The sequence below is a fragment of the Thalassophryne amazonica genome, chromosome 14 (assembly GCF_902500255.1).
Source record: "Thalassophryne amazonica chromosome 14, fThaAma1.1, whole genome shotgun sequence".
NCBI lineage: Eukaryota > Metazoa > Chordata > Actinopteri > Batrachoidiformes > Batrachoididae > Thalassophryne > Thalassophryne amazonica.
This window is the reverse complement of record NC_047116.1, coordinates 89,821,465-89,835,638: the sequence shown is the minus strand read 5'-3', so window position 1 is coordinate 89,835,638 and position 14,174 is coordinate 89,821,465. Positions and strand designations below refer to the sequence as shown.

Here is a 14,174-nt window from a genome sequence, read left to right as displayed (position 1 = left end):
TCTATGCTGACTTGAGTGCAGCTCAAAGGCACAATATCAGATTCGGGCTACATTTTAATTAAATGTAAAACATGCACAGACTAAGTGTTTGAAAACTCTCAATACTCCCCCAGGCACCACTGTGGGCACTGACTTAGCTAAATATGAATTTAAAGTAAAAGGACATGAATATGTTGACATATGGGATAGTTTAAAAAAAAAATGGATCTGAGCGAGGGCCCAGAAAGGAGAATAACTACGACAGACCTAATTACACAAAGGAGACTGCTGAGAATTAGGGGCTTTTCTGACAGTTGAAAATAAATAGGGCAGTTAATGAACATCCTCAACGGGGAGGCCATGTTTCCTCACGCTCGCCTCTCCCATGTGGTGCAGGAGCTGCTCTAATGGTTTTAACTGACACCCGAGTAAGTGAATTTGGAGCTGAGCAGAACAGAGAGGCAAATTAGAAGTCACTTCCTGTTTCCTGGAGCCAGAGTTGACATGACTTATTTCAGCCAATATGAAGACCACGAGCGCACCACAATGGGTTTTTCACAGAATTTACAGGCGACATAAAGTTAGTTAAAGGCCACTGTAGCAGCACCATACAGTCATATTTGATAGCCTAGAATTTTGATAAAAAAAAAAAAAAAAAAACTGCATTTGTAATTCTCCACCACCACCATCATGATGTCAATCAATCTTGAAATGTTTAAACAATCCGATTCCTTCACTCCTTTCAGCTGGTCCCTCATTTTGGGGTTGCAACAGGGGATAAACTGCCTTCATCTGGATTGATTTTGGATGGAAAAAACAAAGATTGTAAAAGAAATGAATCATTTATAAAATTACAACTCTCGTTTTACAAAAAGAAAGAAGAAAATATCATTGCTGGTGTATTGCACTGTATATGAGAAATTATGCATTTTACAGGTGATTGGTGGTCACACATGCTGCTTCTCTTTATTTAAAAAGGTTTAATATTTAGCAGGTTTACACCATTTCTGCTGTGGGTCAGTCCAGGCTTTGATTTTTTCCCTTGTTCAGTTCTTCACCCAGTCTTTTGATTTATTGGACTGTTTGTCACGGTGGGTCACCCTGTCACTATTGTTATATCACTGTCACTGTGGATAATTAAAGTTTATTCCTGTAACACCTGTCTCCTGGATAATTAACGTTTATTCCTGTAACACCTGTCTCCTGGATAATTAAAGTTTATTCCTGTAACACCTGTCTCCTGGATAATTAAAGTTTATTCCTGTAACACCTGTCTCCTGGCTGACTGTGTTTGGGGTTCTATTTGACTCAGTTTCACTCTAATTGCAACAGAATTGACCAACCAAAGAATGGACCTGCATTCTACAGAGGATCCTTGGTTGGGATCCTTATTTATACAGCACTGTCACATCTGCAACTAATGATCATTTCATAACTGTTAACGTGCAGGTGATTGTTCTTTTTAACGTATTGGAGCCATTCTTGATAAAAGAAAACCGAAAAAAATGCCCACAATTATTTCAAAGAACTAAAGGAGGCATCTTAAAGTTTAATACTTTGACCAAACAGTCAAAAATCATGAAAATATTCATAAGGTTTCTGAAGACTAGTCAATAGTTTTCTCAAATTTAAAATGGTGTAAAAGCACATTTAACCAAAAAGAGTTCAGAGTTATACATATTTCTTGATGTCAACTATTCGGCAATAGTTTGAGCACATTATTTAAGGATAGGTTCATGTAAAAACATCCAACACTATCATTTCCACACTTGCCTTAATAAAAGCTCCACTTATAGCCACACTGTGTGAAATAAACAGTGGGTACTTTTGCATTTCTCTGAAACAAAATCCAGTCAATTATCACATCATGACAAATTGATGAATACCTTTAACAGTCAATGTTCACCAGCAGCAAAATTAACAACTGCAGGTAATTTTCTAGATATTTATGTTAAACACTGTTGACTTTTTTAGCAGACATATGAAACCATAAACAAAACAAAAAAAGTTTAGACTGGTATTGTTTAATTTGTTATCTTGTTACTAACTGTACAAAAGTACTTACATTTGCATGTTGACATATACAGGAAAAATATAGATGGAGTTGCTGCTGACATGCAATTTGCAGTACTTCAAGTTATTAGTGTTATTTCTAGGACGTACATTGTGTACTGAATTCCACAGTGGTCTTGCTAGGAACCAGCATTTGCTACACTTATGGCAGCATGTGTTAATTTTGGCTTAAGTATGAAGTGTTTTGGTGGTTGTAGTATAGCACCAAAGCGTAGTTAATATGACAATTTTAAGAATTTGACTAATGTGACTTTGACACTTACTATATTTTGAAGAAATCCTTTGGACAAAAAAATTGTTAAAGAAAAAAAATGAATGAGAATATACAAGACAGCCACAGAGAACTTAAACATCCACTGCCCAAAATGGCAGCAAAGCAACAATATTCACATACAACCCCTTGCAAAAATTATGGAATCACCGGCCTCGAAGGATGTTCATTCAGTTGTTTAATTTTGTAGAAAAAAAAAGCAGATCACAGACATGACACAAAACTAAAGTCATTTCAAATGGCAACTTTCTGGCTTTAAGAAACACTATAAGAAATCAAGAAAAAAAATTGTGGCAGTCAGTAACGGTTGCTTTTTTAGACCAAGCAGAGGGAAAAAAATATGGAATCACTCAATTCTGAGGAAAAAAATTATGGAATCATGAAAAACAAAAGAATGCTCCAACACATCACTAGTATTTTGTTGCACCACCTCTCTGGCTTTTATAACAGCTTGCAGTCTCTGAGGCATGGACTTAATGAGTGACAAACAGTACTCTTCATCAATCTGGCTCCAACTTTCTCTGATTGCTGTTGCCAGATCAGCTTTGCAGGTTGGAGCCTTGTCATGGACCATTTTCTTCAACTTCCACCAAAGATTTTCAATTGGATTAAGATCTGGACTATTTGCAGGCCATGACATTGACCCTATGTGTCTTTTTGCAAGGAATGTTTTCACAGTTTTTGCTCTATGGCAAGATGCATTATCATCTTGAAAAATGATTTCATCATCCCCAAACATCCTTTCAATTGATGGGATGAAAAAAGTGTCCAAAATATCAACGTAAACTTGTGCATTTATTGATGATGTAATGACAGCCATCTCCCCAGTGCCTTTACCTGACATGCAGACCCATATCATCAATGACTGTGGAAATTTACATGTTCTCTTCAGGCAGTCATCTTTATAAATCTCATTGGAACGGCACCAAACAAAAGTTCCAGCATCATCACCTTGCCCAATGCAGATTCATCACTGAATATGACTTTCATCCAGTCATCCACAGTCCACGATTGCTTTTCCTTAGCCCACTGTAACCTTGTTTTTTCTGTTTAGGTGTTAATGATGGTTTTTGTTTAGCTTTTCTGTATGTAAATCCCATTTCCTTTAGGCGGTTTCTTACAGTTCGGTCACAGACGTCGACTCCAGTTTCCTCCCATTCATTCCTCATTTGTTTTGTTGTGCATTTTCGATTTTTGAGACATATTGCTTTAGGTTTTCTGTCTTGATGCTTTGATGTCTTCCTTGGTCTACCAGTATGTTTGCCTTTAACAACCTTCCCATGTTGTTTGTATTTGGCCGAGAGTTTAGACACAGCTAACTGTGAACAACCAACATCTTTTGCAACACTGCATGATGATTTACCCTCTTTTAAGAGTATGATAATCCTCTCCTTTGTTTCAACTGACATCTCTCGTGTTGGAGCCATGATTCATGTCAGTCCACTTGGTGCAACAGCTCTCCAAGGTGTGATCACTCCTTTTTAGATGCAGACTAACGAGCAGATCTGATTTGATGCAGGTGTTAGTATTGGGGATGAAAATTTACAGGGTGATTCCATAATTTATTCCTCAGAATTGAGTGAGTCCATATTTTTTTCCCTCTGCTTGGTCTAAAAAAAGTAACCATTACTGACTGCCACAATTATTTTTCCTGATTTCTTATAGTGTTTCTTAAAGCCAGAAAGTTGCCATTTGAAATGACTTTAGTTTTGTGTCATGTCTGTGATCTGCTTTTTTTCCTACAAAATTAAACAACTGAATGAACATCCTCCGAGGCTGGTGAATCCATAATTTTTGCCAGGGGTTGTATTATGTAACACCATATTTGTGGTATAACCTCTAAAAACATATGGCCTACTCAGTGTCTTTTTCATACACAAGTTTAAATGAACCTAAAATCAGTCTTAGAATATACTTTTGGTCTGTATCAGAAAAATTCCATGTATTGTCATTAATACTGATAGAAACTTTTATATCACCAGCAATTTATGCTCTAAGTAATCATAAAATGCAAGAAAGTGTTAATATCTCACTCACTCATCTTCAACTGCTTACTCCAATTAAGGGTCATGGGGTGTTAATAATTACATAATGCAATTTTAGGATTAAAAACTGTGATTTCAGATCATTTGGAGCTTTACTGCAGGCACCCTACTGATACCTGTATATGTGTTTTTCAAAGGTTTGTGAAAAAAGGAATTTGTTATTAGAAACAACTGTCAAAAAGGTGATTATAGCAATCAGAGGCTTGATTGTTAAAAATACATAAATATGATTGAGGTTGTTAAAACATCAAGCAGACATACTCCATTAAAGCCCTTTTATTAATTTTTGTCAATAACACAACTTAGGTTTTTAACTTTGGGCTGTCAAAGTCCAGAGTCAAGACACCAGTTTTGGTGACATTAGCTAGAATTTTAATTTCATAGGGCTGGGAATATTAATGCTTGGACAGTTCAACTGTCATTTTTTATATACTTGTTAAAAAAAAATAATAAAAAAATGTCAAGTGTTGTGCGCCCATATAATAAACAATAGTACCATGTGGAATTATGTAAAGTTTATGGAAAACATTAAAGGTAGAAATAGCAATTTTCTTATTATTAGAAGGACTGGAGTGATCGGGAAAGGAAAAAGAGGCCACTGACACATTGTCCCTATTTTGTGGCAATGCAATGGGGCAATCTCCTTTACAATCGGACAATTGTCAAATATCACAGCAACAAGTTTATAACATTAATTGCAGCGCAAAATGTAGTGTGTAGTCTCCGTTTGTTTATTATATACAGCACTGTACAAAAGATTTAGGCACCCCAGAGTTTTAATAAAAGTAGCCTTTGATACCCCCACCCCCTTTTATTGGCATGTCAACACAAAATCAGTTCCAACAAATGTGAATACGTGAGCTTTATTTTTTATTCTGTTATAACGATAACAGCAACTTATTCTAAGTGTACTGGCCAGTGGAATACCACACAAACACAGTTGCAAAAGATCATGCAAAATTAAAATGAATGTAAAACAATTACAGTGGTCCCGCGCTATAACGCGGTTCACCTTTCGCGGATTTGTTTTAGTGCAATTTTGCATGCTTTTTTTTTTTAACAGCGCATTGTGTTCTGCGTCCTTATCAGGCGGGCCGGTCGTGGCACCGCGATTGCTCTCACTGCCTCTGATGCGCTTACTGAGTCTGCGGGCTCGGTAAACGCAGCAGCGGGACACTCACATCGCCCTCCTGTCTGCTGTGCGGAGCTGCGTCAAATCTGGCAACAGGTCCAGAGACTACACTCGCTGTTTTGATGCGGCTGTTGACCACAGCCGCAGAGCTCCGTGGCCACCGAGAGAGGACTTGGATTCTTTGCGGGTCCCGCATCCGTACCTCCGGAGGCAGTGAGAGAAGGGAGAGTTCTGTGTGTGTCTGTTTATAATCTTCTCGCCCAGAAGAAAAAAGAGAGTAACTCCCACGATAAACGAGGGACCACTGTACTCATACTATAAGTCATGTTTTTCTTAAAATAGTTTTTGAGGTCTTACGGTTTACCCTATGGTGCAACTTGTATACTGAAAAATCACACATATATAGAGCCCAGTGTTCATATTGACTATCATTAAAGTTGAAATTCATCCATACATTTAATTTATTTATGAATATTTAGCAGCTTTTTATAATTTTTAATGCTTTTATGATACATTAAGATGTGCCAAAACATTTGCACCATACTCTATCTATAGACATACCAACGCCTAAGGCATAGGTGCCTGTGGTCAAGCATGCAGCCTTGTTGAGGGCATTATTTTTTTTTATTATTATTTTATTAGAACAAAAATCCTTCTCTTTTTTTTGTCCTGATCTCCAGGCTTGTCCGCTGGAGTAAGTCTCAGAACATTATGAAAGGTCACACTTAATCTTTGTATCACTCTGGTATACTTCAATTTTCCAGTGGAAAAATGCCCCCCCCCCAAAAAAAAAAAAACAGTGACGCACATCACACCTTAGGGCATTGTGAGTGCACTGGTGTGTGTGTGCTCAGCCATCCACATTTGGAGAAAATTAAAACAAATGAAAACCAACACTTCATTTCTGATGTTATTGCTGGTAATGAAGCACTGCTGCGATGCTGTTTGAGCACCCCCACTTCCACCCTGTCCTCTCAACTTGCACACCTCATCGCCATCTCCAGAGACTCAGCCTTAACAAAACACAGACGGGGCCCCGGTCAGCATGTATGCTGCATTACAGCTCATACATCAACCAGTACCAGCACTTGGGGCAGATCGGTGAGGCTTTGAACAGCACTGTAATGCAAAAACAGCTGAACAATTAGCACTGTTGTATTGAAACAAGCAGGTTATTCTTACACATGCCAAGGGACTCGTCTGCCCACCCCATTTGCTTCTTCAAGGCAGTGGTGCTCAGCTAATTTAGAGCAAGTATGGTTCTTGGAATGACACTGCCGTGATGTCATACAGAGCAGCCATCAATGAAAATAAGCAAAACTGCACCAAAGATAAGATTTTCTTTGGAATTGCAAGTATGAATGTTATTAATTTTCTTGAAGAGGATTAAAAAAACAAAAACAAAAAAAAACAAATCGGCAGAAGTCCCTTTATCCTTCCTTAGTGTTTAACTTTTTGTACAGCTTGCTATAGTCCTTTTCCTTAGACTTTGCCACTTCTCTTTTTACTTTACACCAGATCTCCTTCTTCAATTCTCCGACTAGCCCAATTCTGTTTTGCCAACCTTTCTCCTTATACTTTCATGAACATCTTTTTTTCCCCACCACCAAGTCTCCTCATCTTCCTTCCACTGTCCACATGTCACACCCAGTACCTTCCTAGCTGTCTTCCTCACCACATCTGCAGTCCTTTTCCAAATGTCAAAAAATTGCTTCACCTCCATCCAGTGCCTATCTCACCTCCTCCCTGGATTTCCCAGAGGTCTTCCTCCTTTAGCTTCCACCATCTGATCCTTTGAGCTCTCACTCAAAGTCAAAGTCGGCTTTATTGTCAATTCTTCACATGTACTAGACATACAAGGAATCGAAATTTCGTTTCTCAACTTCCCTCAGTGAAGACAGGACAAGACATTTTGACAATAAGGACAAGTATTTAGTATTTACAGTGTAGTGTCTGAGGTAATAGTAAAAGTAAAAGTGGAGAGTGCAAACCATTCAGTATTTGCAGCAGCAGCAGATTTTTGTTAAGACACTGTGCAAGTGGTGTGTGATCCACACTCTGTTCCTCTTCTTCAACTCTAAAGTCATCCTACAAACCACCATCCAATGCTGTTGCGCTACACTGTCTCCTGCCACCACATAACAGTCTCTCATTTCTTTTAGGTTGCATCTCCTACACAGAATGTAGTCCACCTGTGTGAATGTTCCTCCACTCTATGGCTGGGCGATACAGGGGGAAAAAAATGTTAGCACACTAATTGTTTTCATATCAGTCTACATAAAAGACACATGGCAGCCCACCTGGAGTTTGCCAAAAGGCACCTGCAGGACACTCAGACCATGAGAAACAAAATTCTCTGTTGCATGGTGGTGGCAGCATCATGCTGTGGGGATGTTTTTCAGTGGCAGGAACTGGGAGACTAGTCAGAATTGAGAGAAAGATGAATGCAACAATGTACAGAGACATCCTGGATGAAAACCTGCTCCAGCGCGCTCTTGACCTCAGACTGGAGCAACGATTCATCTTTCAGCAGGGCAATGACCCTAAGCACACAGCCAAGACATCAAAGGAGTGGCTTCAGGACAACTATGTGAATGTCCTTGAGTGCCCCAGCCAGAGCCTAGACCTGAATCTGATTGAACATCACTGGAGAGATCAGGAAATGGCTGTGCACTGACGCTCCCCATCCAACCTGATGGAGCTTGAAAGGTGCTGCAAAGTGGAATGGACAAAATTGCCAAAAGATAGGTGCACCAAGCTTGTGGCTTCATATTCAAGAAGACCTGAGGCTGTAATTGCTGCCAAAGGCAGGGCTGTGAAATGAAAAGTGTGAAATCTGAGGAAAATTTGCAGGGGTCTGGGGGGCATAGGTCCCCAAGAGCCAGGGTCTCTGGCCCCGTGGGATCCCTGAAACCAAATAATTTTTTTTTTATCTAATGAAATGAAAGTGCATATTTAAATAACTCTGTATTCAACCTTTCATTTGAACCGTCAATGATCATGTTGAAATAACAGAATATGACGTGGAAGTAGAACCTAGAAAGATTTTCCTTTTAACTGTAAACCAAATTATGCATCAACTCAGAACAGTTAAACTACATGAAATTCATGAAGACTGAAAAGAGTGTTACAGCATTTCAACAACCACAGCTACAGATTGGAGAATATTTTGGAAAAACGTGGTTAAATATCAATAACATACATTATAGTAAAAAAGCCACATATTCTTGTGTAAATTCCTGTAAATCCGCTCAAAGCCACAATGTCTTTTTCCCCATGAAAAAAGTCTACATTAATAAAAACTCATTTACATTCTTGTGTAAATTCATGTAAATCCATTCAAAGCCAGTCTTTTTTTTCCCAATGAAAGAAAGTCTAGATTAATGAAAAAAGTCACATAATCTTGTCTAAAATCCTGTTTGAACAGCACAATGTTTATTTTCCAGGGAGAGAAAAATTACTGTTTCTGAGTACACAGTTCACTTTTCCCGTTTCTTTTATCTTTCAGGCTGTTCATGAAGCCAGCGACAATTCCACAAATTCTTGTCCTTATCAGACTTTTTCAAACAGTCTTTCTTGCCATCGTCTCTTTGTCCGACGTCGGTCCGTGACCGTGACAGAGACATGCTGCACAAGTCTTCTTTTAAAAACTTTACAGCTCTAAAGATTTGCGATTGTCCACATGCTACGTTTAGCTAAAGCTTCGCGCAAGAGACACACAGCGTCGCAACCAACCAGTCCCACTTTATGACAATTGTCACAACAGCCAGGCTTTTTTCTCCTCGAAACTCCGCAGATCCGAGGACACTGATTTGTATCTGTAGTGCAGACCGCCGCGGTCTTATAAAACTTGCACGATGTTGTAAAAAAAACCCACTTTGCGATAGACATTTTAAAAACTCAGTGACGATCACGATTACAGCGTAAAACACTAACACCACCTCCCTCCTCCCCATGATGAAATATGCGGAATTTTGCGGATCCACCGAGTTTTCACAGCACTGGGCAAAGGTGCATCAACAAAGTATTGAGCAAAGGGTGTAACTTATGTACACATAATTTCTTAGGGTTTTTTATTATTATTTTCAATAAATTTGTAAAAAAGGTCAAATGATTTTTTTTCATGCTCTCGTTATGGGGTGTTGTGAGTACAATTTTTGATGGGAAAAAAAATGAATTTATTCCAATTTGGAATAAGGCTGCAACATAAAATGTGTAAAAAGTGAAGCACTGTGAATACTTCCTGGATGTACCGTATGTACTGGCACCATGCACTGTCACATCCACCTTGGGTTCTGGATGGCAACCACCAGGACAGACAAACCTGTACATCCTCACCCCTCAAAAATAGCCATCAGTCTGCCACTGCCAGGTGAAAACTGAGCATCACCTTGGCCCTCTCCAGCCAATGAGGTCCTCAACACTCAGGCAAGTGCATGCTGGACATGGTCAAAATGTTGCAGTTGATGGCCCTTCACAATGGAAGTGATACACTTGTAACTGTTCAAAACAAAATCATTTCAGGAGTAGCCATGGATCCTCTGTAGAGACATAGAATCAAAGACATGGTGTCAACACGTTTGTCACAACCATACAGGAAGCACCAGGACCCTAAAGAGTTGGACCTTCATTTTCCTGCAAAGGTTTCGGCATCACCAAACTCCTTTGTCCAGCAACCTTATAAGCCCAAGCATCCGACAAGTCAGAGACATGAACAACTGCCAAGAGAAGTGGATGTCTACTGTATACAAGTACAACCCTTTCACCACATATGACACACTTCAAGCTTTGAGTCAGACTAATCAGACATTTGGGTGAAAAATAAGTATTTCAATTGAATTATTTCAGCATTTGGACCTAATGCAAACTTTTGTCAGAATTACAAAAATGCAATCAGAAATGCAAAATCTGTTTTAGTTTTAAAGTTATCTTACATTTATTCTCACAAAGTCACTCTGCAACATAAATTTAGAAAATGCAATTATTACAAAATAACCTTTAAGTGAAAGTGTTGAAAATAGGTTTACTCTTGAAACTTGATTTAAAGTTATACCTGCAGCTCCAGATGCTTAGAAAAATTGACAGATAGATGCTGTATGATACATCAATTTTCAGCCACAAAACATTGAACTGAAAACAAAAAATTTCACTTGTAAAAAAAAAAATTCACACTCACAATATGAAATATTCATTCATTCATTCATCTTCTACCGCTTAGTCCAATTAAGGGTCGCGGGGGGCTGGAGCCTATCCCAGCATATGCTTCAATAATATAAACTGTTTGTAGCAAATATAATTGGCTTGATCACGTTTGATTTTGGTGATGATAGGATGAAAATTGTAAGAGTAGTATTTTTTTTTTACACCTTGTAAGTTTTTCACACATTCAAAATTTTAGGGATTACTCTTATTAAATTAATGTTTCTTTCTTATCACATGATAGTAACTAATGTGTGCTATATGTTATTCAAATGGGCATTAAATTCTGAAACTACTGATATATAATACATGCTCTTTCTCTTAATGTTACTGCTCTAGGATTAGAAGAAAGAAAAATTTTTTCTTACCATAAGATGTTATACGCAAACAAAATTGTCAGACACCCTATGCTAGAAAAATCATTCTTAGTCCCAGAAATTTAAATACAAATTGCTGAAAATGTTAGTATACATAGACCACAATACCAACACTTAACCACAGTTGTTTTTAGTAACATTCCAGGTATATTTTTCAACATATAACATATTGTATGTGAAACAGTCAAAATTTTTGTCACCAAAAAATTCCTAATTTTTGCATGTTTCTGAGCTAAAACCATTAAAATACCCAATGATGGGCTGATTTTAGGCTACTGGGGATGTCTTCAACAGAAAGTAGACAAGTTTAAACTATGGGAAAGACACTTTCTAGTACAAGTTCAGATCATGTGGCAGCTACAGGATTTTTTTTCCACAGAAATGTCACACTTTTCATACCCAGACCTCGAAGTACAGGTGTAATTCTGATAGCCAGGTGTAGGCAGTCAGGTAGTGTCACTGAGCGACACATTTTGCAGTTTGGTCACAACATTCATTTCTTTATTTGTATGAAATGACTGTGACTTCCAATTGTATATTTTCTCTAAGCCCAGAAGATCAAACATATGACATAAAGCTCAAAGTAGTGACGTAACCGTGATTGATCAAATATTTCCAGACTGTCTGTACACTTCAGAGAAACTTATTCACAATCCTCATCCTAACCCAAAACAGCATCAAAGAAACTAATAGCTGCAAGGTCATCAAAGACTGTCACAACCTCTGCAGTCCTACACAGCAAGTGCAATGAATTTTAGTCAAGGCAATATCCATGTCTAATCGTAAAACACAAGATATTGTCAAACGGTAATGGGTCATTCCATGATAAGCAGAGTCAAAGTGTGACTAGAAGGTTCATTTCTGAAAACAAGTATTTCAGAGAAACACTGTCTTGGTATTGCAATGAGATATAATCTGATACAAGTCCAAAGGCAAGATTTTATGTAACATGTAAGAAAGATGGGGGTTTAGGAATAAAATGAAAGCATCCACTGTAACATCAATGTAACAGGGAAGAACTGAACGTGAAACATTTCATTACAGTAAAACTGGAATTTCATTCTTATTGACACAATTTGCAAAAAGGGACATTGCATCATAAACCTACTGCACATTTACACTTCTAAAAATCTTGGGGGGTCTTGAATTTGATTTTGAACTCAGAATCGTATGGAGGACATATTATGCATATTATGCCATCTCATCATGTTTTTTGTAGTTGAATAAAATACATTTTTTATGCATATTTCCCCCTGAAAATGTCAGGACCTGTCACAGACCATTTATATTACATTTCAATGATTTCTTCATACATCATAGCATTTTTCTATTGGGACAGATGGAGACTCGATCCTGAGATCCAACTACGATCTTTTTAATTGCAGCAACTTTAACATACGCTATTGGAGCTGGAATTACAGCATCTCCTGGCGCCAGACAGACACAAAGTTCTAATAAACAGACAGAGAAATTACTTGGATTTAAATGGCTACTCATAGGCGTTGGCTGTTTGGTATTAATGAACTCTGACCTCTCCCACAATGCAGTGCATCACCCGAGACTCCAATATGGCTTCTTGACAATAGACTTGAATTTTGCAATGACACATTTGAGTGCATTCCCCCTGGCTCTGTTTTTTTAAAAGGAATAATCAAAATACAACGTAATCAATAAAAAAAATTTTTTTTAAAGAAAATAAATAAAAAGCTACCAAAGTAAATCAAGGTAATAGCTTTTATTATTTATAAATGGAAAAAAAACACACCAGAGCGACTGGGAAACAGCTTTTCAAGTTATTTTAAACTAATTTCTCTTCATACGGTACCGTACTCCAATAATAAACACAAGAAGACAAAGTTATTTTCTGAAATGAAGTCTGTTAGAATAATTTCGCATTGAACTTTAACGCGCTGATTCTGAGGAAATCAGAAACACTTCCTGTAATGTTCCAAAGAAGCCGTGCAGCTGCTCAGTGTGAGTGTCTGTGTGTCCTACCTGTCCTCCGGTGAACACAGCAGCACTCAGCGGCCTTTTCGGACAATTTATCGTCTTATTAAACTTCTGAATCATTCTGAACATACGACGCAAGGGGAGCGCCATGTTGGAATATGACATCAAACTACGGCGGCTTCAGAAGACCAAAAGGGTTAAAGGCAGTTCAAACTGTTTAGGCATTATACCAAAACGATTCAATTACTTATGCAAACCATCATCTTGGCATTGATATTTTAATTAATTTATATGAAGTTGTACATATTTGCTTTCAGTTTGAGTTTGTAATTTTAGCATTTTTTTTTTTGTTTTAGTTAGTTTATTTAATTTGTATTTTTTTGTACTTAAAATGACATAAAAAAATAAATGTGTGAAATACCAAGTGTTCCAATACTTTTGGAGGACACTGTACATAACAGTTTAGAGATACAGTGAGATCCATAAGTATTTGGACACTGACACCTTTTTCTGTGTGTAATTTTGACTCTGTACACTGCCATAGTGGACTTGAAATGAAACAGTCAAGACTGACTTGTACAACCCCTGGCAAAAATTATGGAATCACCGGCCTCAGAGGATGTTCATTCAGTTGTTTAATTTTGTAGAAAAAAAGCAGATCACAGACATGACACAAAACTAAAGTCATTTCAAATGGCAAGTTTCTGGCTTTAAGAAACACTATAAGAAATCATGAAAAAAAGATTGTGGCAGTCAGTAACGGTTACTTTTTTAGACCAAGCAGAGGAAAAAAATGTGGACTCACTCAATTCTGAGGAATAAATTATGGAATCACCCTGTAAATTTTCATCCCCAAAACTAACACCTGCATCAAATCACATCTGCTTGTTAGTCTGCATCTAAAAAGGAGTGATCACACCTTGGAGAGCTGTTGCATCAAGTGGACTGACATGAATCATAGCTCCAACATGAGAGATGTCAGTTGAAACAAAGGAGAGGATTATCAAACTCTTAAAAGAGGGTAAATCATCACGCAATGTTGCAAAAGATGTTGGTTGCTCACAGTCAGCTGTGTCTAAACTCTGGACCAAATACAAACAACATGGGAAGGTTGCTAAAGGCAAACATACTGGTAGACCAAGGAAGAC

At 37.8% G+C, this 14,174-nt stretch overlaps 1 protein-coding gene across 1 annotated transcript in view; it reads right to left on the bottom strand.

The window, feature by feature from the left end:
* Positions 1-13,176, bottom strand: part of wars2 (tryptophanyl tRNA synthetase 2, mitochondrial) — an 80,635-nt gene extending 67,459 nt beyond the window's left edge. Inside the window, exon 1 of the mRNA XM_034187002.1 lies at positions 13,072-13,176. Coding sequence (XP_034042893.1) covers positions 13,072-13,176 — 105 coding nt within the window. The remainder of the gene's footprint in view (positions 1-13,071) is intronic.
* Positions 13,177-14,174: the final 998 nt, after the last annotated feature.